Source organism: Phaethon aethereus (assembly GCF_964289735.1).
Source record: "Phaethon aethereus genome assembly, chromosome: 29".
In the NCBI taxonomy this organism is placed as follows: Eukaryota; Metazoa; Chordata; class Aves; order Phaethontiformes; family Phaethontidae; genus Phaethon; species Phaethon aethereus.
In genome coordinates, this window is record NC_138605.1 from 1,136,120 (window position 1) to 1,162,081 (window position 25,962).

The 25,962-nt window shown below is 50.4% G+C and overlaps 1 protein-coding gene across 2 annotated transcripts; it reads left to right on the plus strand.

Annotated features, from left to right (window-relative positions):
* Positions 1–2,186: 2,186 nt before the first annotated feature.
* Positions 2,187–19,884, plus strand: LOC309414537 (keratin, type II cytoskeletal 5-like; the record flags this gene model as incomplete). 2 transcript variants are annotated; one of them, XM_082011879.1, is made up of 9 exons in its annotated part: positions 12,922–13,621; positions 14,225–14,439; positions 16,167–16,227; positions 16,730–16,825; positions 17,125–17,289; positions 17,833–17,958; positions 18,442–18,662; positions 19,042–19,076; positions 19,202–19,884. In XM_082011879.1, the coding sequence occupies exons 1-9, from the start codon at positions 13,037–13,039 to the stop codon at positions 19,477–19,479; spliced, it is 1,782 nt and encodes a 593-aa protein (XP_081868005.1). In that variant the 5' UTR covers positions 12,922–13,036. The 2 variants fall into 2 exon arrangements, with proteins under 2 accessions (XP_081868006.1, XP_081868005.1); XM_082011880.1 differs by lacking the exons at positions 19,042–19,076; positions 19,202–19,884 and adding an exon at positions 2,187–3,244 and having other exon boundaries at positions 13,269–13,621; positions 18,442–18,666.
* Between the last annotated feature and the right edge of the window lie 6,078 nt (positions 19,885–25,962).

A 25,962-nucleotide genomic window follows, 5' to 3' on the forward strand; every position in this document is an offset into this window, starting at 1 on the left:
GGGTCCCCGTTTCCAAGGGCCGCGGACCGAAGGCCCCTGCAACGGCCTTGCTCTCGACGGCCCGTCGGAGCGCTCTGCCTCTCCTCACCCGGGCTGGAAGCAGCACGGGGCGCGGGCAGGTTAACTCACCCCGCGAAAGGTACCCCGAGGAGCGGGTGTTGTCATTTGTTCCCCGACGTCCCACTCCGCTTCCGCGACTTCACCGCTGACTCACGGCCTGTCTGCTCCGGCCTCTCCATGGCTGGAGGATGAGCGCAACCATCCTGCCAGGCTCGCTCTGGCCGCGCCAGCGCGATGGTGACGAAACCACCGCCGGTTCCGCATCTGCCTCTGCTTCTCGCTCCTTCTCATCCTTCTCTCACGGTGGGTTCAGGCTCCCCACGTCTGCAGAGCTGTTCTGATGGAAAGAAAGATGGTTTATGGGATGTGATCAGCAAGTAGCAGAGCACGAACTATTTTTTAATAAATGACATGCTTTAGCAACACCGTCTGGGCTGGTGGAGTAGCGAAAGCCGATGGATCAGCCCTTGCTGAGAAGGCAAAACCCACCCACCTAAAGAGGATGTTTTTCAAAATGGTTTTCTTCATCTTTTCTGTCTCAATGCATACGACTCGGACTTCAGCTCATATGTATGTAAATAACAATCAGAAACACTCAAACAGGAAGCTTCCAGTGCCCCAGCAGCTCATAATTTATGTTGATCACCTCCCTGCAAAATACCCGCACACCAAAAACCAGCCGGCTCCCCAGGGTACCAAAGCAGCCCAGCAGCTCCTGCATTTCTGGGAGAATACCTTTGATCATTCCTGCCCTTCTCAACCCCCAAGTATTGCAAAACCCATGTCTTCTGCTGCCTGCTCGAAGATGTTCATGTAGATCAGGCGATTTTGGAGAGAAAAAAGGCCAGGAGCACGTCTGTTGGGGCACTTTGGTGGCCAAATCCTGCTCAGAGTCACTCTGGACATGCTCCCTGGTAGATCGACAGAGTCTAGTAGAGTTGATCCAAACTGACAGATGCAAAAAGTCACATCTGCCTCTGGGTATGGAGCCCACAAACCTCAGCTCCTCCACACAATAAATCAGCCCAGTAAAGAAATGGTGCATTTTTCACCCGGCCTTTGCATCACTCACATACCTTGTGGACAGTGGGCTGAAGGAAGAAGAGTGTGGGAGCCTAAAACGACAATCCCCTCTTTCTTATTGGCAGCCCCACCTTTAATCCCATTATATTCATTCAGCTCTAATAGCTGATCCGAACCTGTTTGTCAGCTTCAGGACAATCTGCCTTTACTGGGGTCAAGAAAGCATGAAGACAATCTCATTTTCCCATCGCACCCGGACTTTGAATTGTATGCAAATAATCAAGGCAATAGATGTTCATGAATTTCAAGTGACATCCCAGGCAGATTCAGACCAACGTTTTCCAAAGAAACGTAAGCCAACCTGTACCAACTGGGAATTTTGCACTGCAATGGGAAATTCTGTTTGGGTGACCCAACTCTCCCGGTTTGAGCCTGCCTGGCAGCATTTCTCCAGGGATAATCAGATATTTGGTCTTCTGTATTTGGTAGAACGCGAAGCACCTGCTTAATTCTTCTTCTAGAGATGCCAGTGGGATTTTAGCTCGTACTTAATGGTTTTGTAGCAGTGGGGCACATGAATGTATTTCGAAGGGCATGTAGAGCCCTGTCCTGCAAATAAGTTTAAGCTCCAGTCATGCGCATAGCATGGAAAATGCCACCAGGACAGCAACATGCTGAAAACAAACTGGGCTCTTAAGTACAAAGAATACGCTAAACATCACAGTTCCATAAAGTCTGAAACACCAGAAAATGTCACCACACCCTATTGAATTCACTCTTTTTCCCAAGGACTCCAGGAAGTAAAATAAGGAGAATTTGTGGGAGTATTTTTCATGCTGGTTAAACCTTTGCTTTTGGCAACATTTTGAACGGAAAGGTTCAAAGGTCTTTAAAAGAAATCACAGCTGCAAAGAGCTAGAAACTCAAGACTGATTACACCTTAACGTTAACATGCAAATAATACTGTTCCACAAAGCTGGGCACAGTGTTTTTCAGAAAACCTGCCTCTTTCATTGAAATGTCTTTTAGATCAAGATGAAAATGCATCTATCACATCATCAGTTGGCTGGAGACGTTGCAAGGGCAGCCTCTGGGTGGGATGGAGTTGTCCTCTGGAGATGCCAATATCTCTAGAAAGGAAGCTTAGGAAACCTGTTATAGACTCAATACTTAATACTAAATGGCCAAAATTTGAGGTGACATTTAAATATAGTGTCTCAAAGGAAAGTCATGGATCAGGACCTCTTTGCACTAGTCAGCTTAAAAAGTCGTTCTCTGCCTAACCAGTGGGAACAGGAAGAATGGATAAATTAGAGCCCTGAAAGAGACGTCAGGCTTCATGAATATCACTCCTGCACTCTGCCTTCAGGTGAAGAAGCCCTGTGAAATAGTTTTGTTCAGATTTAGCCATTTTATTCTCACTCAAGTTAATTCAGAGGACTCTCCACTAAGCTGTGTACTAATCTACTGCGTAAGTAGCAAAGGGGTATCCGGAGAGCTATTTCTCTTTTTTTTTTCACCCTTTTTTCTTTCTTTTCTATTGATTTGCAGCTAGGAAATAAAATAATACGCCTCTGCAAGTACACAGAAGCTTTGCACTCGGGTTGAGCTCTCCCTGCCAAAAATGAGGGAGTTAGATAACTCTTCTAGCTGAGCAGATTCGCACCGGCTCCAATAGGTGTGTTTGGGTGCAATCAGCGTTTAACAAGTCTCAATCAGACAGCTGGCTGCCCGGCATGTCAAAACCATAAAGGCACTAAATTGATCACTGGACTTCCATGCAACCAAGCCCAGATCCCCAGCGGGATAAAAAGGGCATCCCGCACTCCCTCCCATCAGCGCGCTGCACTCGGTTTGCTGCTCCTCGCCAGTGCCGGGCTGTTATCTCCTGCTGCAATGAACCGGCAAACGTACAGCATGAGGGCAGGAGGTGGAGGCAGATCTTACAGCACTGCCTCAGCTATTATCCCAAGCGGCAACAGGGCTGGTTTTAGTCTGATGTCTGTGGCACGGTCTGGAGGAGGTGGAGGTGGTTTTGGAAGGCTCGGAGGAGGAGGTGGCGGTGGTGTTGGCGGTTTTGGCAGCAGGAGCCTCTACAACCTTGGTGGTAGCAAGAGGATATCCATCGGTGTTGGAAGCAGCTTCCGAGCTGCTTTTGGGAGTGGAGCTGGTGGTGGCTCTGGCCTGGGAGGTGGCAGTGGTGGTGGCTGTGGACTTGGTGGTGGTGGAGCTGGTGGCAGCCTTGGACTTGGTCTTGGTGGTGGAGGTGGTGGATACGGCTTCAGTGGAGGTGCTGGTGTGCTTGGCTTTGGTGGTGGACAGGGAGGTGGTGGAGGGTTTAGCTTTGGTGGAGTGGGGGGGCTGGGAGGATTCAGTGGAGGACTGGGTGGTGGCAGGAACTCGGCGGGATTTGGTGGTGGCCCTCCTGGAGTCAGTACAATCCAAGAAGTGACTGTCAACCAGAGTCTCCTGGCACCACTGAACCTGGAGATAGATCCAAACATCCATCAGGTGCGAAAAGATGAGAAGGAGCAAATCAAGACCCTCAACAACAAGTTTGCTTCTTTCATTGACAAGGTGAGACTTCATCAAGCGCTGTGGAATTGTGATAGAGAGGGAGTGAGACAGTCTTGTGGCTACAAAAGAACAACTTCATAGATCTACAGTCTATCGTCTATTTCCTATCTGCATGTCTTCATTAAAGTAATCAAAAAGGACATCCTTCTAAACATTTACAAGGCAGAAAGCTAGACTAGAAACTAGTAATAAGAGGACTAGATACAGGTTTCGTGCCTGAGAAATAAGGTGTCTTAGCTCAAATGGAGTAAGACAGTTTCAGGTCCAGATCTACTTGCTTAACCCAGCGCTCTCTGTGGGGAATCACAGCAGACGTGTTAGTCCTTACTGCCTGCAAGCTAAACTCCTTTTTATATTGACTCAACTTAAGTCCTTCCCTGGCTTTTACTTGGGTAAATATGTAGTATATATGAGCAAAACGAAAGGCAATTAACTACTTGTCTTTTAACCTGTAGTACTCAGATCTTAGCTTTAATGAAGGAAGATAAACATCTCTTACAAAGAAAGAAAAACCAAAGGATGTTAAAGAAAGCAAGTGATGAAAGAGCTGAACCCACATTTTCTAATGATTGCTCATTGGCTTGCTAAATTAAATTGTCTTTAAAGAGAACTGTCCACTGAGGGCTGATCTACTTAGCTAAACGAAGGGCTAACACAGCCCTAGATAATCTGGAGGATATTCACAGCTGGATTTAATACTCTTGGTTTGGGATTTCCTTGGTTTGTGCTATGCATCAGTCCCAGATACTGATTACTGGCTACCAGCATGCTCGTAGGTGTTTTCTGCTAAGCCCCTTCTGCTTCCCAATGCTCAGGTTCGCTTCCTGGAGCAGCAGAACAAGGTGCTTGAGACCAAATGGACCCTCCTGCAGGATCAGGGTCAAAAAAACAACTCGGGCAAAAACAACCTGGACCCACTCTTTGAGGCTTACATCAACAACTTGAAACGACAGCTGGCCAACCTGCTCAATGAGAGAGGACGCATGGACGGGGAGCTGAAGAACATGCAAGACCTCGTTGAGGATTTCAAGAACAAGTGAGTGCCTGTTAGCAGCACATCTAGGCACCCTGGGGTGAAACGGGATGCAAATGGTTCAGTTTAGCATTAGGCAGTAGGATTAATCTCACTTAAATGTAGCTTTCTGAAAGTCAAACATCCAGCCCGAGATACTCATCAAACTTCCTACAGAAAAGGAGAAAAAAAAAAAGTATCTCCAGTCTGTGCTCTAGCCCGTAACATAGTACCTAGCTAATTCCCCTCCAATATACCACTCCTGTGAGGTATCTCTCCTTGCAGAACTCCTCTCTTCCTCAACAGCAGCAGAAAGGTGGTCCATCGACATTTTTCCAACCAGAAAATGCAGATTCAGCCAGGACACAACAACTTGTGATGACACTGGCAAAGGAAAATAATCTAAACCAGCTTTACCTTCCTTTTTCCATCTTCCCTATGTCAAAATGTCATTTCAACCCTTTGAGAGATGGGATTCTCACAAATTTGAGCTGGGCAGTTTCCAGGAGGTTGGTTTGGAAATGCCATACCCAGCCCAGCCCAGCGTGCAGTCCTACCTGTACAACTTTTCTGTTTACCAAGGTATGATCCAGCACGTCTTTCCTTTTATCCCTGCAGATATGAAGAGGAAATCAACCGACGCACAGCAGCGGAGAATGAATTTGTGGTGCTGAAGAAGGTGGGTGAGACAGGTGGTGTGAGGACGCTGAGCTAACCCTAACCATTGCACAGGCTGGAAGGATGGGAGATCCTATGAAGCTGCATCCTCATGCTTTAAAAGCTGTCATTTGGATTGTGGTTTTGGGGGAAAGGAATGGCGGACTTTGAGGATGGAAGTAAATTCTTGTCCCACAACATAGACCCATGCTTGACTAGGCAAAACAGACCATGTAGAAACAAAGATGGTCAGTAGTGCTGGGAACCCCAGGTGCCAAGGCCAAATGGCCTGCACCCACCTCCTTATGCACTAAGTTTCACACAGCACTTCTTTTGGCCAAGAGATGTCCTCTTGGTGCTCTTCCAGGGGGATGAGCCAAGCAGAGCTTCTCCAGCCAGGCAGCACCACAGCAGCAGTGAAAGGGGCAGCCCCATCCCCAGGCTGAGCTACAGAAGAGGCACCAGGTGCTGCAGATGTCCCCACGGTTGCTCTTTTCCAGGATGTGGATGCTGCTTATATGAATAAGGTGGAGCTGGAGGCCAAGGTGGATGCCCTGACGGATGAACTCAGTTTCCTCCGAGCCCTCTATGATGCGGTACAGACACCCTCCTCCCCTGATTTCTGACTGCTTGTCACCCCCGGACAGTGACTGCCATCATTCATGGCATTTGAAAAGGTAAGTGCAGCTGGCCAGGATCCTGTGTGCTTCCTTGCAGGAGCTGGCTCAGCTCAGTGCACAAGTGTCCGACACCGCTGTCATTCTGTCAATGGACAACAACCGGGATCTGGACCTCAGCAGCATCATAGCTGAAGTCAAAGCTCAGTATGAAGACATTGCTAACAGGAGCCGGGCCGAGGCAGAGGCTTGGTACCAAACCAAGGTGAACAGACCCATAGATACCATGGATGCATTTTTCTGGGGAAAATTACTGCTGTCGCTATACGGGAGCTGTTTGAGCCACATCTTGTCCACCTGGACATCTCAGACAGTTTACTATTCCTTCTGAACCTCAGTTCGAGGAGCTGCAGGCCACGGCTGGGAAACACGGGGACGACCTGCGCAACACAAAGGGGGAAATCTCAGAGCTCAACCGGCTGATCCAGAGGATCCGGTCGGAGATAGAGAACATGAGGAACCAGGTAGGAATGGCAAAAGGAGCCTGCAGAACCCTGTTCTGTGGTCCCTCAGCACTGCATCTCTGCTTTGCTCATTGGGGACTTTAGCAGCCACAGAGTATGATGTACCTCATTAAACACGCTGAATTCCCTCCTGAAAAGGGTACCACGCTGTAACACGGATTAGATCATTCTTGCCAGGCTGGCGTTTCAACGCCAGCAACATTAGCAATAAGTGGATGACCTCAGTCATAACTTTTTTCATTAACACCCCAACCAGAATGGATTTCTACCTTGGGTGGATTCTTACCCAAAAATAAAAGCAGCGTTTAGGAGTCCCAATCCCTCCTCTTGCAGTGTGCCACCCTGCAGACGGCCATCGGAGACTCCGAGGAACGTGGGGAGCTGGCCCTCAAAGACGCCAAGGCAAAGATGATTGACCTGGAGGATGCCCTGCAGAAAGCCAAAGCTGACATGGCCCGGCAGCTCCGTGAGTACCAGGAGCTCATGAACGTCAAGTTGGCCCTGGACATTGAGATCGCGACCTACAGGAAGCTGCTGGAGGGCGAGGAGAGCAGGTGGGAGTAAAATCCCTGCAGGAGTAATAGTGCCTATGGCTTTGCCCCTGCCAGCATTTGGTCCCCCTGCCTGTCTCCTTCATTTTGCTCTAACGTCCCCTTTATCTGCCCTCCAACAGGCTGAGTGGAGAGGGTCTCAACCCCATCAGCTACTGTAAGTATCGCAGTGCCTGTCTTGCTTTGGGCCCATTGGGAGCAGAGGCTGTGAGCAACCTTGGGAAAAGGGAGGTTTTGCCCAGTGCAAGACATTCAGAGCCCTCCACCAGCATTAGTGGCTTGCACAGGGGACTGAAGTTGTGCTCAAGTCCTGTGGGTCAAGGTCCTGATGATGGTGCTTTCTGGAAGTGGGTGACTGCCAAGCAGATGACCACCCCTCTGGTTGCTTTTTCTTGCAGCTGTCATCAGCTCCAGCTCTGGCATGGCTGGTGGAGCTGGGTTTGGAGGAGGATTTGGTGGACTGAGTCTAAGCGGAGGAGGTGGTGGAAGCAGTTTCGGTCTTGGAGGAGGCAGCGGAAGCGGTTTTGGTCTTGGAGGAGGTGGTGGAAGCGGTTTCGGTCTTGGAGGCGGTGGCGGTGGTGGAGGCTACAGCTTTGGAAGTGGAGGAGGACTTGGACTCGGTGGTGGTGGTGGTCTCGGAGGTGGATTTGGAGGAGGCAGTGGTCTCAGCATTGCAAGCAGTCTGGGCTACGGAGGCGGTGGCGGCAGTGGTCTGAGCACCAGTGGAGGGAATTTCAGCTCTGGAAGTGCAAAAGGCACCAACCCAGGTGTGAAAATTGTCTCCAAAACCTCCTCCAGCAAAAAGAGCATAAAAAGCCAAAGCCTGAAGAATGCTACACAGCCCGAGTAAAACCAACACCAGACCCTCCCCAAAACCATTGCTCCTGCATTACTCCTGTATCTCTCCTGCACACCACCCTCCCATCCATCCACCTCTGTCCAGGCTCCTCGCTCCGTGTTTCTCAAGCATTTGGATCACAGTTCAAGAAAAGCATCGGAGCATGTGTTAACCAGATCTCTCAAAGTACCTGAAACAGGATTAAAAGGACAACATGGGCCTAAGTGATTTTCTGAATGGGGAATTGTTTTTTTTTTTTGTCATTTGCTTGCTTTTAATGAGGCTGAGCAGCTTGTTTGTAACTGTGGCTAGCTAACAGCCGTCAGCTAAGACAGATCGAATAGCAGTGAAGATGCAATAATGTGGGTTTTTAGCTCAGTTCTGGCCGACAGAAGCCCAGGGATGGGCTGGGAACTTGGCTTCAGTTCAGCCTACTTTGCCTGCACTGCTGGGATGAACCAAACTCACTCCTTCAACTTAAGCAACTCATCTTTGTCAGAGATGTGGGTTATTTTTCTGCTATGTAGAAATACCCCAGGAGGTTGCTGAAAGATCCCAGGCAGTGGTTTGCAAGCATGGGGCCCTTCTTAAAATATCCCTTATTATGGGAGCACAGAGCCCGTTAGGAGTCACTTCTGAGTCACTCGAGTGCGATGGAAAATCCCTCTTTTCCCCATTCACAGCTGAGCTTCGAAAAACATGTTTCTTCCAGATGTGCCCAGCACTGCAGCTGTGTGCAGTCAGGCACACAAGCCTGGCCAGTGGTTCAGAGCGTAGTATTAGGAGAACGATCTTAGATACCTCCATCTGAAAAGTTCCACCCACAGGGATGCAGATTCGACTTGCAACGAGCTTATCTAAATGGAAGCCCAAACTACTATCCCATTCCTGTCCCTTCTCTTCTTAAATGATAGTTTGCCCATAGTGACATCTTGCATGTAATCTTGTGGCTGTATTTTGTCAGAGGTGTATTTTGATGTGGCAAAACTGTCACATCATCAGTGACTGATCCAAAGCATACGGGAAAGGGCTTGTTTTCTAAATTATAGGATTTTTTTCATTCTAAATAATAACTGAGGCAGAGAGTTTTTCAAAAGCAAGATCGGTGTTTGCAGTTAAATTGGGTTGCTGTCCTGTCTCATGCTAGGTTTTGTTGGAACGGCTTAAAAAATGCCAAAATGATCCAACGGCTCAAGTCTCGCTGACTTTTCCTACTGTCTTGGTAGCAGCAGTTGAGGCAAAAGCCTGAGACAGTGAAAATTACACTGAAAAAACTTCCAGCAGGGCCATGTCCACACTGCTCCTGGGTGTATTTCAGCATCTCCACTATATGTGGGTTCCTCTGCCAAAAGACAGACATTTGGTAAACTGAAAAGTGCAGTCAGCTTTCAGCCCAGCACGTGGGAAATGGGGCAGTTGGGAGCAGGAGCACAAAGACACACCAGGGCCCAAAATCTGCTTTCCCCTTTCTGATGGCATTTACCCCTCTAGCCTTCCACCGTGCATTTTTATTTTTGTGAAAGTACCATTAAAAAAGAAAACTGCAGCTTTCTATACTTCAACGATAGTGATATGACGCTGTGTTTTCCTTCCTCTCTTTTTGGAACGTGTCCAATAAAACTGGATTGTCATTTATTCGTTCCTACATCTTTTTATTCTAAAGCAGAACCAGTAGCACGAAATACTTAGAACCTTCAGCAGAGTGAGCTGGAGGGGTCTTCTGCTTACTTGGGAGGAAAACTTTCAAAATTCTGATAAAATTATAATGAAATCTTGAAATCAGTTGTCTCAAACAAACTGAAGAATCAGAGAAACGAGTAGGCGGCAGAGGGTGGGCATTTATCCATTAAGTGACAAAAAACATTAATCACCATTCATTTCTTAACCTATGACTGGGGTTAATGCAAAAGCCTTTCTTCCGTGGAAGGGCGGGTTTTGCACAGCTCTGCTAGCTTGGGCAAAACCCCAGTGTTTAATTTCTGCTTTCTTAAAAAGATGTAGCAAACCCAAACATATACAGGGCTCTGGGGGAGGATTTTATCAGGATGATCTCGCTTGAGGACGGGTTTCGGTGAGCTGGAGCAGAGACCGATGCAGGTATTTTGGTCAGCCCTCATTGCAAAAGGAGAATAAAAAGAAAAAAGGGGGGAAAAACCAACTCTCAGACAAACACCTTATTGCATTTCAAAGAGTCAGACGCTTCGCTCTTCCCTGACCTCTCAGCATCCCGGCTTTACATAACTCAGCGCAGCAAATGGGAAAGAGCAAGCAAGTACACGCCAGCCCAGCAGGTTTACGGGAGACGCTCGCAACCGCTTCAGCAAAACCTCACTGAGACCCAGATGCGCAGAAACACGGGAGCATCGACTCTCCCTTCACCCAGAAAATCAAAGGAGCCGCAGCAAGAAAGACCAAAGTCTGGGGACAAACCCCAGCTCTTCGGTCCCTGCTGTCGCAGAGGACGGTGCGGGCAGACAGGCTGAAAATTAGCGAAGGTTAAAAATAAACACTGAGTCACCTCGATTTCTGTGCTCGCCTGTGCGAATGCTGAATTACACAGCACGGGTGTGAGGAATTAAAACAGCTAATGACAACCTAACCTTAACTAACCTTAAAAGTTTTGGACGTCTGTCTTTCAGACTGCGCTGAAAAAAAAGCGAGTAAGAGAGTGCAGAAGCGGTGCCCACAGGCAGCTGAGCTCCCGCAAACACCCCAGCCGGCCCCGCTCCTCCTCCCGCTGCAGCCCCAGCCCAGCCGCTGCCCCCAGCCCTGCCCTCGCCCTCCGGGCAGCCCCTCTGCAGCAAATCCTGCCTCCCACGTGGACGCCAGCTCTGCGGGCAACCGTCCTGCCTGAGGGGGCAAACGCAGCCCGCCTGCAGCCCCGAGCAGCGGGTGCGTGTGAGCGACCCAAGCTAAGCAAGGAAACCGTGTGGGACTGAGAGATTCTGCAAGAATTTTCCTTGTTTTGTTGCCTACACCATCATTTGCTTTTACTCTTCAAAATCCTTTGTAATATTGCACTTAATTACCGTTGTCTGCAGCAACAGGCTTTCCTAGAAGAGCTGGGGAGGTAACGACTGCCTTCAACATGAGTCCTCTCCCTTCGCTTTAATTAAAACCTTCGCAGCCGGGGCCCTGGTTCCCAGGTGTGACTTTGCATAGCTCTTCGGGAGTCGGAGCTCCCTGCCCGGCCCCCGCCCGCCGGAGCCGGCGCGCATGTGCCCGTTCACCGCTGCGGGCTTAGGAAAGCCAATCTCCACGGCTCTGCCCTTCGCTTGTACCGGGATTTATTTGTTTTCCACACCAGGGTAGCCCCGGCGGCGTTTCTTATCACAGGGTACGCGCCGCTGCGTTACGGGTCCGCTGCTTCTGGACGTGCGGGCGCAGCGTTCCCGCTGCACCTCGGCGTTTCCAGCGCCCGGGTCTCCACTCCCGAGGCGAGAGCACCCCCTCGCTACCGCCCCGCCGCCTCCCTCGCCGCGGCCCGTCCCGCCGCCGCTTCCCGACAGCTCGCCCGCGGGCGCCGGTGACTCACGCCGTTGGCAATCAGCAGCGACAGCAGCGCTTGCAGGAGGTGATAGCTGTGAGCGCTGGCTTTTTCTGGTTGCAGTGAGAAAAAAAAAACCAACCCAATAGAAGAAAACAAAAAACCCCTTCTGCTCAGGCTCTTTCACGTTCCCAGACAGAGAAAACGGCGGTTGGAAACGCATCAACAGAAACACGCTATGAGATACCCTTAAGCCGCTCGCTTTGGATTAAGCTGCTGTACTTTGCTGCTCACGTAGCCGATTTCGAGAATCTCTGTAACCCAGCTGCTCGGGGTTTCATCCCTCCGCCTCGCGCTCTTATTTTATCTGACGTATAACCTGGCCGAGGTGGGCAGCCCTCATGGCACAAGGCTGCAGCTGGGCAGAGTGTGGTTTGCAGAAGTATTTTGGGTGGGAGGGAGGGGATATCTTCTCTTGTAACCCGTGTCCAGCTCTTCACGGACACGAGAGAAGAGGTGCCCGGCTCTCCTGCCTTTACAGCGTCCCAAAGTACAACCCGGCCTCACCGGGGGATTGAAGTTCCCTTGCGAGGGGGGCAAAGGCCATTTTAGAAAAATCTTCCTCGGGGGCTGAATGATCTCAGCAAAGTGAAGGAGGGGGTGGGAGAGAGCTGGAAGAAAAGCGGGTAAATTCCCCTTCACAGAATGTCTTGGAAAGCCAGCAACGACATGGAAACCGCTGGTTAAATATGGGGGGCGGGAAAAAAAAATTATAAAAATACCACTTCACAGGGAGCTTTTGAACACTGAGCCTGACAAGGAGATTCAAAAGAAGAGCAATAATTTCAAGCATTTTTTTAATAACTCTTTTATAAGTCTTGTAGTTCTACTTAATGTAGTTTGAAGTTATTTTGGAAAAGGGATTCACTTGCTGTCTTTGAAAACTGTCCCCTGCAATGAGGGGAAACAATTTTTTTGGTAAGAGCCCAGGAAATACGACCACGAGACAACTTCCACACAGCTGTTCTCTGCAAGCCCACGATCATTTAGATCCCTTTTCCGAAAGAAATCAGAAGTGCTGCACTGATAAGTAAAACCACCTTCAGCCCCAGCCTTCCCGAGCCAGTAACACGACACGGATGTGCAGCCCCGGAGCTGGCAGCCTCAGAAAAGCCCCTGTTCATGCTGCCCTGTTTGCTGTGCAATGCGTTAAACCCTAAACTTCGCCTCGCAAAAGCTTCAGCGCAGGGAACCTTTGCTCAAACGGGTGAGCCCTCGGCTCGCCTGAGGAAAACCGGCTCCCAGGGTCTCGGCAGAATCGTGTTGCGTCCTGCTCCCGAGCGCAGACCTCAGCGAGTCGTCCCATTCAATTCTGATTTCATGACTCAGAGCGGCAGGCTTTGGGGGGGGAGCTCCCTCACTCCGTTACTTTCTTGCCTGCAAACAATGCATTTTTCAGCGCCTCGCTGTAGCCTAGGTGTGTTTGACAAGGCAAGTTGCTGCAAGGCACGTCAAGTTCTGAATTCCCGTGCCAAGTTTTCCAAGCAGATAAAAGAGGAGGCTCCCAAGCTCTCCCATCACAGGGGTTTCTGTCTCCATTGCCCTCTGCTCTTTTCCTGCCGCACAGCTTTTATTCAGCCTTTTTTTTTTTCCTCTCCTGCTCTTTGCACTTCCAATTGAACAAGCCACCATGAGTCGGATCTCTTTCAGATCATCTACTGGAGGGGGCATGAGGGGCTTTAGCTCAGGCTCTGCTATTGTAGGAGGTGGCAGTGGTACCAGAAGCAGTTTTAGCTCCGTCTCTGTCTCCAGAGTTGGAGGAGGAAGAGCCGGAGGTGGAGGTGGCTTCGGAGCTGGTGGTGGCTTTGGCAGCAGAAGTCTCTATAACCTAGGTGGAAGCAAAAGAATTTCTTACAGCTCAGTCGGTGGAGGTCTACGGAGTGGAGCCGGTGGTGGATACGGCTTTGGTGGAGGAGCTGGCTTTGGTCTTGGCTATGGTGGTGGAGCAGGTGCTGGTTTTGGCTTAGGAGGAGCTGGTGGTGGTGGCGGCTATGGGCTGGGCAGTGGATTTGGGCTGGGAGGTCCCGGATTTGGTGGTCGAGGTGGCCCCGGGTTCCCTGTTTGCCCACCTGGTGGCATCCACGAAGTGACCGTCAACCAGAGCCTCCTGGCACCCCTCAAGCTGGATATCGACCCGGAAATCCAGAAGGTGCGAACACAGGAGCGGGAGCAGATCAAGACCCTCAACAACAAATTTGCCTCCTTCATCGACAAGGTGAGAGTTTCGTCTTAAACATCAACTCATGCATATTATCAGTTGCCTCGGGAAAGAACAACGGGAAGAAACTTCCTTTGGATTTAGGGGCTTGCCTGAACTAATCCCAGCAGACAAACAGCGTGGGTTTGGCTGAAAACTAAGAACTGTCTTGTGTTTCCTCTTTGTAAAGATGAGTTTATCAGCGCCTTATTTTACTGAAAAAGTAAATCCTGCTCCTCCCTGTAAAAAACATCCTGGGTGCTGGATGGATCTGCTACTGGTTGTAAAATGGCAAAGTTCTACACAACTCAATGGGGTAACACCAACTTAAACCAGTAAGGTGGGCTGAGCATCTGTGGAGGGAGACACCTCACGTTGCAAATACATGTGTTTGGCCTGCTTAATAGCTCTTGAAAAATCTCACTAAACGTCTTAGCTGCTTTTAACGCTTTCGAGAATCCTGTGCGTTACAGTAGGAAGATCCTAGTAATTTCCCCCCTACTGTCCCGGCGCCTTTTCACCTTCCTTTCTTTGTTGAATGGTCCCTCCTTTTCCTGGCAGCAGGTTTTTTTGTGCATGGTTCACATGGGCTTCAGCATGTGCCCGTTTTTGTTTCTCCAGGTGCGCTTTTTGGAGCAGCAGAACAAAGTGCTGGAGACCAAGTGGAGCCTCCTGCAAGAGCAGGGTCACACAGTCACCAGGAAGTCCCTTGAGCCCCTTTTTGAAGCCTACATCAACAACCTCAGGCGGCAGCTAGACAGCCTCATGGGAGAGAGGGGAAGGCTGGACTCTGAACTGAGGAACATGCAGGACATGGTGGAAGACTTTAAGAACAAGTAAGAAATTGTGCTCGGTAGCATATATGATTAAGAGAGGGGAAAATCAGGGCAGGCGGTTCACGTGTGCTGGTGCACGCCTTGTGTTTGCACGGGGTTCCTCTTCCCGTTTGCACAATGAAGACATAAAAGCAAAACTTGGGTCTCATTTACCTCCAGTTGTGTCAGATTTCTTATGTGCAGGATCAGCGTTTAGCACAGAATTCGTGCACCCGTGGGAAGCTGCTCTGGTGTAATGGCGGTCACGGCCTGATCCCTTGAGCCTCCCAAAATAATACACCTGGCAATAGAAAAACGCATTCCTCATGAGTATAATGGACATGCAAAAATGGAATGAAACATAGCCATAAACAGCCAGCTCCAAAATCCCCCATTCCTCTTTCTGCAAAGGAGATCCCAGCCTTTCCACATGTAAGATCTCCCTGCGCGCCCTCGGCTCGCTCGGCTCCCACCACGTGAAACACGCTCAGCTCTTTTCTCTGACTGTCGTCAAAGAAAACGATTTCCCTGGGGAGGCAATTAATCCCATCCCGAGATAAGGTGTCTAGCAGAGGTGGGATGAATCATTTTAAGCAAATACCAGTCTGTGTCTGCTGACTATAAGGAACATTTAGGTGTTTTTTTTAGGCGAGGCCGTTCATTTTTACTTGGCTGTAGTCTGGCGAGAACAGTCTCTCCCTTATTCAACCAGATTTGGCCAAGTGCAAATTTGATAAAAACATCCTGGAGGCCTGAAATATGTTTGTATTAGACAGTAATGCATGTGGAGAGACAGATTTTTTGGGGGGGGATTGGGGAGATGGCATTTAGAGCTGACAGGGTGGACTGACATAGCTTCTGGTATGTTGTACTTCGGTGCATTTCAGGTCTCGATATGTATTATGGGCTTTTAGAAATACTGCTCAGGCCAAAAGTGATAAATTATATTGTCTGGATTTTGGAGTTGCTGCCTGGAAAAGAAAACGCAGTTTATTTCAAGTCTAGAGTTGGTTCCCAGTCCACTGGCTAATTTCTGCTTCTTCCCATGTCCGCTCGAGAGATCCATCTGCAGGGATATCTCTGCCAATATTAGTTAGAGGACTGGCACGAACCTGCCTTTAAAATCCAGGTCTTTGCCCCAACAGCCTACATGTTTGTCTGCTTTCTAGCTGAGCCCTGCCCTGATTATCTGATGAGAGGATCTTGCTCAGAGCCATAAAAAGTTCCACGGAAACATAGTCTGAGGCATAATGATCTGCTCTTGTACAACCACGGCTAAGGAATCACAGACTTTTTTTTCAATTAAATGCTGCAGTGGGTTGTTTGGAGCCTTTAGCACTATTATAATATCAAATATCAAATAGTTACATGATTATGTATTTGTAGGAATTGCAATGCAGCTTTGCTGAAAGTCTTTTGCATAACTTTGCTTTGGGCAAAGGTCACCAGGAATACCTGCTCCCGCTTCCTACCGAAACAGGCAGGAAATGTGTTCCTGCACACATTTATGTATGAACTTGACTTTAGGACCAGTGATTAAAATCTATTAATTTTAGCTGGAGCCTTGGAGGCTTAGAATCAGTGATCGATTGCTCTGCATCTGCTCTGGGCTGTTAATAGGTGGGAGTAAGGAATATATCTGTGAGCCACAACTAATGATTTGGGACTGGAGTGGTCCCGTCTCTGCTTCCCATGCTGGCTTTGCTCTTCATTTCCACCAAAACCCTCTCACTCTTTTATCCTAACAGATATGAAGATGAGATCAACCGGCGCACCGGTGCAGAGAATGAGTTCGTGGTCCTCAAAAAGGTGAGTGAACTGGGAGTTACGTGATGGGCAATGTAATGAACTCAGCATGCACAGAGTTCAAGCAAAGCTGATGGGAGCTGGGGTCCTCCAACCTCACAGCTGGGTCAGGCTATGATGTTGGCATGTCTAGGGGTAAGTATGGGTTGGGTCCTCCTGAGGCCACAAACGGGCATTACCTTCTCCATGCCGATGGAGCTGCCCTGTTTTCTGAAGATAGCTGCTCTGGTTGCAATTGCAGACCACCTGGCCTCTTCTGGCTTGGTTCAGCTGTGTCTTGGGTCACATCCCCATGAGTCAGAGCTTTGCCTTCTGCCCAGGAACCTGGTCCTGGCTCACAGTAAATGTCCAACATTACACTGGAAAAAAACCCACCTTGATCACAGCAATATGAAAACAAGCCAAAAAACTAACAGACCTGGAAGCAGAGAAATGGTCCCACTGGTGTCCTGAAGTCCTTTTTACTTGTGGTTTCACCGGGAGTCTTTGGCTTTCTTTTCTTTAGGATGTGGATGGTGCTTACATGAACAAGGTCGAGCTGCAGGCCAAAGCAGATGCGCTGGCAGACGAGATTAACTTCCTGAGAGCTCTCTACGAAGCGGTAAGCAGTCGGCCCTCCCCACGATAGCATCCTCCACAGCTCCCTGCCGTACTGCTCTCCACGCCCCGGAGTTCTGGCCACCACGCTCAGTGCTGTACAGCAGTAAAAGAGAAGGTGGTCAGTGCCTTTTAGAAATTGTAATGCAGGCATAAGATAGAAAAGGGTAGAGGAAAGGCAGAGACACAGCAGGGGGAAATGCAAGAAAATGGCTTGGCAGAGAGAGCCCCCAAGCCACCGTGTCTGCATGGTTTCCATCCCAGATACCAGATCGTTGACTTAATTTTTTGCATCTTCTGCAGGAATTGTCCCAGATGCAGCAGCAAGTATCTGACACCTCCGTGGTTCTGTCCATGGACAACAACCGTAACTTGGACCTCAACAGCATCATTGCAGAGGTCAAAGCACAGTACGAGGACATCGCCAACCGGAGCCGGGCTGAAGCTGAGGCTTGGTACCAAAACAAGGTGAGTAACCAGAATGACAGACTGATTTATGTGATTCACGTGGCATCACACTAGCTGATGGGAGGCAGGACTAACGGAGGAAGTATCACAGTGTTACACCAGGGATTAATTTATTTTCTATGCATGTTGCAATAGGCTCTTGCATACAGATTCCCAGCGTTCACTTGTGGACCCCTACTCTTGACCAGCCTTACATTCCTTGGAGTGAAACCAAGGGACAAGACGCTTAAATGCCTTGACCCTGAGCTCACAAGGAGTCACTGGTGGATCTGGCGTTAGACACAGAACGCTCCTCTTTCCCTTCCAGGTTCTTAACAGTAGGTGACAACCCATAGGTGCTCTATGCAATGCAATAGCTGCTGTCTTAGCATATATTGATAACTAAGGGCAAATGCTGTTATTCCACAGGCAGGTTTGCTCAGAGGAACGTTGTCCCCAACCCTTACCCTGCATCCAGACCTGCGCTTTGTTCCCTGAGGTCCCCTCACACTTCCCTGAACCCCGTGGTGCCTAACCAGCACTCTCCTCCTTTCTACGTATCAGTACGAGGAACTCCAGGTCTCTGCTGGGCGGCACGGTGACGACCTGCGTAACACCAAGATAGAAATTTCGGAGATCAACCGGATGGTCCAGAGGCTGCGGAACGAGATCGAGAGCGTGAAGAAACAGGTAGGAGGGGATGCTCCTGCAGAGCAGCTGCTGCATGGTGGAGGGCAGGTAGGAGGTGATGGTGGCCAGGCACGGCAGAAAGAGCCAGCTCCTGGCACTGGAGCAGGGCTGGAAGGCCAGGCTTCCTCCCCTGCATTAAAGCGGGCACGGCCACCTCTGTCTCTGCCCACCAGAGAAGGTCCCTCAGCGCAAGGATGTGCTGATAGCTGCTTTCTTGATGGGAAGCAAGTTGTGAGCTACTAAGCCATCCCAGCAAAGGTGTGTAGCAAAGCAATGAGATGGAGATGTCTCTCCTTTTCTTGGGGGACAGGATTGTGGCTGCAGCTCCCCCGTTACTACCCACCCTACGGCAACCTTCCCAATGGCCCACCAGGAGCTCTCAGTGCCATGCTGGGAACCAGTATCTACAATACCATAGCAATACTCAGGAGAGCAGTTTCGGGTAGCCCAAGTTAAACAACTACATGTTTCCCTTGCTTTTAGTGTGCCAACCTCCAAGCAGCCATCGCTGAGGCAGAGGAGCGTGGGGAGCTGGCCCTCAAGGATGCTAAGGCCAAACTGTCCGAACTGGAAGATGCTCTGCAGAAGGCTAAAGCCGACCTGGCCCGGCAGCTCCGCGAGTACCAGGAGCTCATGAACGTCAAGCTGGCCCTGGACATCGAGATTGCGACCTACAGGAAGCTGCTGGAGGGCGAGGAGAGCAGGTGAGCACAAGCACAAGGACCTGTCGTGTGCTGCTCTTCAGAGCAGGGCTCATCTCCTTGGGCTCAAAGAGACAGCTCACCTCAACGGGCTGGAGCACCAAGTTGCTGAAGATGTAAAAGAGCACCAAGATGTAAAAGGACAGAGAGAGGGATACTTTAAATTGTGAGCTTTCTAGAAAAAGATGAGTTTCTCTAGCGCTTGGAACCTGACGCACTAAGAAAAATGAGCAATATCACCTTTCACCTGCGATGCAGGGATACCCCCTGAGAGGACAGCCCCTACTGAAGACCACGAAAGTCTAACTAGATGGTACCCGTGGATAACATTATATCTTGTCTGTGCTTTAGCATTATTGCTCACTTTCCCCTTTCCCAACAGGCTTGCTGGAGAGGGAGTCGGAGCCGTGAGCGTCTGTAAGTATCTCCCCTGCTTCCACCCCTGCTCGCTCTCCCTCTGCCGCAGGGGCGGTGGTGGAGGTCCCCCCGGCTTGGGCAGCCGGCAGGACCCTAAAGCGGGCGTGCACCGTGTCTCCCTGCAGCCGTGGTCAGCAGCTCGAGCGGGATGGCCTACGGCGGCGGCAGCTGCCTGGGCATGGGCGCAGGTCTCGGCATGGGAGGCGGCGGCGGCGGCTACAGCATGAGCAGCAGCGGCGGCGGCGGCAGCTTCGGAGGCGGTTCTGGAGGGTTCGGCGGGGGGCTCAGCTATGGCGGAGGCAGCACCTTCAGCTCCGGGAGCACTCGAGGCATCAGCCCCAGCACGGGAGGCAGCGTGAGGATCGTTTCCAAGACCACCACTAGCAAAAAGACCATCAGATAAGGATGGTGAGCACGGGGCCCCCCGTGCAGGCGACAACGTGTTTCCTGCCTTCCGAAAGCAAGTGCTGCCCTACGAAATCAATGCTGTAAATAGCTGCGCTAGACCCTCTCCTTCCTCCGTCCTTCACCCTCCACCCTTGGGGCAGCGGGGGGAGACCAGGACCCCACCGCAAGAATCCGGAGCGCCTTTGGCTAAAGCATAGGTTGTAACAGGTCCCCGCCAGGGCTTTGGAGAGCCGTGCTGGACCCCGGTGGTGGCCTCTTCCAGCACAGTCCTTGTTCTCCATTGTTCCCCTGCTGGAGTCATGCATATGAAGTGCAGTGGAAGCACCTTGCTGAACGGGGACGGCCGCGCTCGGCCACGCACACGTGTTTCATTTGTCCTAAATAGAGGGTCACAACCTTGTGGAACCACAGTCCTGGGTCCTCAGCAATGAAAACAGCCGCAAGATGCGCTAAAAGCCTCTGCCACGTGTTACAACCTCCGAATGTTTTGTCTGCAACAAAAGATTTTTCCAGCCCCTTCTGTTTTCTCAGGCACCTGTGGGAAAGGTTTTTGCTTTCTGTGTATATGAATTGCCACGCTGATTTCTAACTTCTTGTCCTCATGGCTACAGCCTCTTCACTTTCAGACCTACCATGCTGTATGGGCCAATAAAGAGCATTTGTCATTTTTAAAATCCGCTGCTTTTTGGCTTTTCTTCTCCGCTGACCTGGGTGTGGATGTATGCTGTGCCCCAGCTGCAGCGGGGACTCTGTAGGCAGTTCATAAGAAAGGACCATTGCCTTGAGGAAAAAAACCTCAGTTTTAGGACTCGGGCTCTGGGACAGGCTGGGGAGCATGGAAAGAAGGGTGGGATGGATGGATAGAGAACTCGGGCACGGGGAGGAAAAGCTGCCTCAGGGCTAAGCCAAAAGCTGGATGAATGTCACTGTGACGGTTAACTGCAAAGCTGCCCTTTCTGCCTGTCACTGCAGGAGCGAGGAGGAGTGGGGAGTGGGAAAAGGGAGGCGATTCCCACGGGTTTAGCTGGGATTCATGAGTTTGCACATGTAGGACATGGCTCAGCCGGGCCGTTAGTTAAAAATGCAAACAGGAGGAAATCGTACGGCAGAGGAGCCCAGCCCTGGCGTCAGCACCGCGGCAAGGACGCAGCGGGAACGGCGTCAAACAGGGAGGGGAATGGAGCAGCCAGACATCGCCCTAACCAGAAAGAGCACTTGGAGGGCGGGCAGCACTGGCACAGAGGAGTGGGCGCAGGGCAAAGCGCCCAATATCGGCACGTGCAGTGTTTGCACATCGAGGTTTCCCAAGCACGTGCAAATATCTCATCAAATATCCCGGCTGCTCCTCTGGGAGGACTGTTTTGGGGCCTCTGCTTCATTTTGAAGGAACCTGAGGTCTTCCACGGTGCCCGCAGCACCCGGCCTCCCAATTCAAGCCCCCGGCGGTTTCGAAGACGTGCCTGGATGGGGGCTTCCAGCCGGGCTCCGGCGCTGTTCCCGGGCTCCCTCCTGTGGCTCCGCGGGCATCCCCTGGCTCGTGCTCCCTGCGCGGCTGCAGGGCCAGGCGCAAATCCTGGCAGCAGCCGTTGGGAAGCATGGTGCGAGGTGGGAACCAGCCCCAGCTGGAGCGTGAACCAAGGGTGAGGCAAGGGGCCAAGGGCAAGTGGGGAGCAGATGAGGAAGGGCTCGCAGCCCACTGGGGATGCCGGTCCCAGAAGGAGACTGGTCAGTGTCCACCAACCCACACCTCATCCCCTGCAAACTCCAGCTGGGGGTGCACCCCGGCAGGACCCCAGGGAGTGAGAGGAGAAGGGGGTGTCACCCACGTCTGCAAGGCAAAAGCACCTCACGCACAGCGTGCCCGAACGCTCACCCGGGGAAATACCTCCGACCTCCTGAGTCAACGGCACCCTGCGCACCCGTCGCGCGGCGCAGAGGCGTGCGAGCAGCGGACGATCCAGCATGGTGTCTCCAGCAGGTGGGGGCCCAGAGCCAGAGAAAGGCACGGTGCCGCCCTGCAAGGGCTACGGTGGGGCCGGGGTGGGGCTCCCCTCCAGCGCATGCGAAGGGGCAAGGAAATGATGGCTTGGGAAAGCCGGGGCAGCCCCTTTGCACCAGAGGAGGTTTGGTGAAGGGTGAATGCGTTGAGCTTCATTCATTTAACAGTTTGCGTCAGTTTTCAAGCATCTGACCATGTTTCTTAGACTGTTTTAAGGAAATAGAGTGAAGCTTGCAAAGCAGAGGCATTTGTAACAGGCACGGCATCCCAGCTGGGCTATTGTTGCTAAACTACATTTTTGTTTTGGTTTTTTTGTTTTTTTTTTAATTATTGAAAATGTCAAATATAAGTTTGTGGGTTTTTTTTAACAGAATCGTGCTCAACACGTTGCTGTGTCGTCAGCTGCATCAACACGTGGGCCACCACCAACACTGAACCCCCCATGAAACTTGTTTGCGAGCCACGCTGCCAAGGCCTCACCCATCCCCGCAGTACCTGGGCATCTCTGCAGCCTCTCTCAGTCTGGTGCCACCGGCTGCTGTTGGCTCCTTCTCCTGCGGTCTGAGGATGAGGATGCTACTGAGGCAAAAAGAGCACTGAGCAGCTATCGGTCTCCCTTCTGTTTCCACGGCAAGTGCCCACCCTGGCACCTCTTCTCTGAGAAAGCAGACAGCAGATGCAAAAACACATCTTCCAGTTACCTTCTTCCAGTTTGCAGAGACCTGGAAAACTCACATACTTAAGTCAAACTTGGCAAGTAATTTTAGCTGGCAACTTAAACATTAGGTGAAATCTTTTTTTAAAACCAACATTTAATTTCAGCGTTCCCTATGGGAATGATCCTGTCTCTGGAGTGTTGAAACATCTCCCTTTAACATTTCCCAAATGAACTTTGCAACTTTTTGACTCAAAAGCAGAATTTTCATCAAAGAAAATTATTTCGTTTTAATTTGCAAATGGTTTACACAGCCTGCAAATTAAGTAAGACACAAAACGGCTGCAGGGAAGGTAACACAGGACACAGCAAAACCAGCAGCGGAACAATATTCCCAGCTACCATCCGTCAGGCGCGTTCAGTCCGAGCATTGCTATTTAAACAGGGCAGCAACATCCCGCTGCTCAGAGCGGCTGGAGATCAGAGTCGGGCCGCACACGATGGCAAGCTCTGCAGGGCAGCAGCCGAGACCTCCGGGCTCACGTGTAGTGCCATATAGCACTGCGCAGTGAATAAACACGAGGCCCTGTAAAATCGGTGCGCCGTGACTGGATACGCTTTCCAGGACACACGGATAATTCCTTGTTTATCTTACTGGCTCTGAGAGCAGCGTTGTGCGGATCCAGTTTGTTTTAACAGGGAGAAATTAACCTTCACACAAGCGCTACGGCTCTTTGCAAGGGAACTCGAACCAGGAGCAGGACTTGGTGCAGGCTGGAGCTGAGGGACGTGCCACGTGCAGGCACAGAGCTGATCTGAAATAATGGGGCTTCCCAGCAACACCGCTTCCAGGGCTCGGTTTTCTCTATCGTGAGAAAAGACCTACCCTGGGGCCGTGAGAAAGGACGAGATGCTACAATACTGCTGCGATAACCTTCAGCGTTGAAAGATCTTGCTTTCCACGTGGAGCTTGGTGGAGATCACAGCCCCAGCAGCCCTAGTTGGGGATTAAAGATAGGCTCAGAGAGCATTACAACACAATTTGGGATGTTTACGTTTCTTCGGGTACCACCATCTAAGCACCAGCGCTGCACGCAGCACGGGATAAAGGAGGTATCAGCTAATACCCACCCAAGGTCAGAGGCTCTTTCAAGATGCAACAAGCCACAGGGGGAAATGAGACCTCTCCGCTCTGTATTAAGCATCTAGCAATAACAGAAATAACGAAGGCAAAGTTATTCCAAAACCCTGGGCTGCAAATGTGTCTCTGTGCTAGCCCAGAAAACAATTATCTGGAGAAAGCAGGTCACACCTACACTTCAAAGTCATCTAGTAGTTACAGCTGACTGGCCTCCAGATACTGCTGGGAACAGGCTCAAAGGACTGCAACACCCATCACAGGGCAACACCTATGGGAAAACTTCTGAGGAGTTCATCCTAATTCATCCCTTCGGGAAATGAGATTCATGGACACTCGCCGCCCGCTCAGGAGGTCTCCCAGAGGCCCCCGTCCCCGCAGCACAGGGATGCAGTGAGTTGCGTGGTCCCCCATGGAAAAAGCTCAGGGTGACCAGCCGGACTTCATTAACTTGGGATGAAATAGTAAATTATGGTCAAAATGAGTAGGGTTTGAATTTAGGTTAGCAGCCCAAGTTTAACCCAAAGGCTTTAATTTAAGCAATTAACCTAAATTACAGCCTTGACTTTACTGATAATTAAACTGAGATTAGGTAGCACAGGTGAACCAACTCAAGTTAGTAAGCCACGCTCTTGTTTTACAAATATATGTATTTTTGCAAACAAAACACACAGGGGCACTTCTAAAAAATTCAGCCTTGTCTGAGAAAGGGCAGCCATCATCAGGCGAAGGCTTCTGAGGTGGATGCTGGAGAGAAGCAGCGGTGCAGAGAGATGGAGGTGATGAAAAGCTGTTGGAAGAATCCCCTGTTCACTGGCTGTGTACACAGAAGATGCTTCAAATTTCTCACTTAAAGGGGCTGGAGTTGCCTTCATGGCCCTGACAGAGTCAGAACTCACTTTCCTAATCTCAAAGGACAGTTACTACTTTGATATCAACATGATGCCAGAAGCAAACTCAGCCAAGACTTTACTCCCAGGTTTACAGCAAGGTGTAAAGGGATCTCCTGCCTCTTGCACCCACTGCTGCCTGCCCCCTCTGCTCAGCCTGGTAGGAAGAAATGAGGAGGGGAAGGGAAGAAAAAGGCTTTGGAGCCTGCTCAACCTTGCAGATGGCCTCTGCCACGTCAGGGCAGGGGTCTCACCCGGCGGGACCTGCCCAAACGCAGCTCCTTTTGTTTGATTAGGAGGAGGGAAAACTACAGAGCAGCTTGAGTGAGCACAAGTATTATCCTCTGGTGGAGGAGGAAAAGTCCGTATCAGAGCGAGCTATCTGCATCAGAGCAGCAAATTCATTACATGCCTGGAGCTGCAGGGTGCATGGGAGACACTCCCCCAGGAGCTACCTGGAAACCCTGGTGTTTCATCAACAGAGCAGGGTGGGGGCCCCCCTTGCCATCACCCCATACCCCAAACCTGTAGCTACAGCTCCTTGTGCTCACAGTTCTGCCTTTTCTAATTACCTCTGAAATTCCTTCCAGATGAGTGACAACCGCATCACCTCCACCCTAGTGCAAATGTGAAATGGAAAGAAATTAATTTCTTTTTACCTGGTTGGAGGAGCTGTATTATTACCATTATTAACAATGGACTCCAACGCAGTTGGCGTATTCTTTAGCCAAAAAAGACAAGTTTCATATGTAAAAGGAGCCTGAGGGGAAAAAGGAAAGTACTGACGCATCACGCTGTTAGTAACCAAGGGTGGGTTTCATCCTGGCTAACTCTGCACGCCCTGAGACAGCCATCTGGTCTACCCAGGTAGTGTTGGTGAAGGTGAAAAGCCATCTCCGGGGCCTCTCTGTCCATCTGCCGTAGGATGGGAGAATCTGCCGTTTGCTGGTGAGCTCTGCTGACTACGCGAGAATACAGAAAAGCTTTCAGATAGTCAAAGTTACGTGAGATGGATAGTGCCCGAGAGAGCAAATCCCAAAGGAGCCACAGGCACTTAAGGCGGCTGGCAATTTACATCTGCCTTTGGTTCCCCCCCAACACAGCGTGCTTGATCCTTATAGGTGCAATTCCCAGATTGCAAGAGATTCAACCTCATGCATGCAAGTCATGGCATCTGTCAACTGGTGGGCAAAACCCTGAGGCTGATCAATAATCCACTGCCTTTCGGACGCAGATCTGTTGGTTGCAATCCATTTACTTCCAGCTCCCATGGGTGCAAATGTGCAGACCATCAGACTCGATGAGACAGCCCCGCCGGGCAGAAATTGCAGGATTAAGCCCTTCCTTACAATAAAAGCTCAGTGTAGTAATAAACACAAAAATAAATTAATAATTGCAATTTAGTCCCCCTTCATTAAAAAACTCGATTGCAAAGGTGATCCATCTGAAATAAAGCAGTTGGGGAAACAGCAGGCACACAAAGTATTTCTGGGAGTTTGCTTTACCCAGCTACCTTGCAAGACAGGGGCAGATCAAAGCAAAACACCCCTCCACCGTGGTGATTCCTCAATATTACGTTATTCCTGTACTGCAGCCAGCAGCTGCTCAGACTCGCAGACAGCACGAGAGGAAGCTGTTCGGGGGGGATGCGTTTGCAAGTTCACCCTCTTGTATAAATTATATGTATGAATCATCTTTTCCTGAATGACCTGAAACACAATGAGGGCCAGAAACACTTGCCATACCTCAAAATGAACTATTTTTCACATTTTTCTATTTGACTTGTTACTCAAACT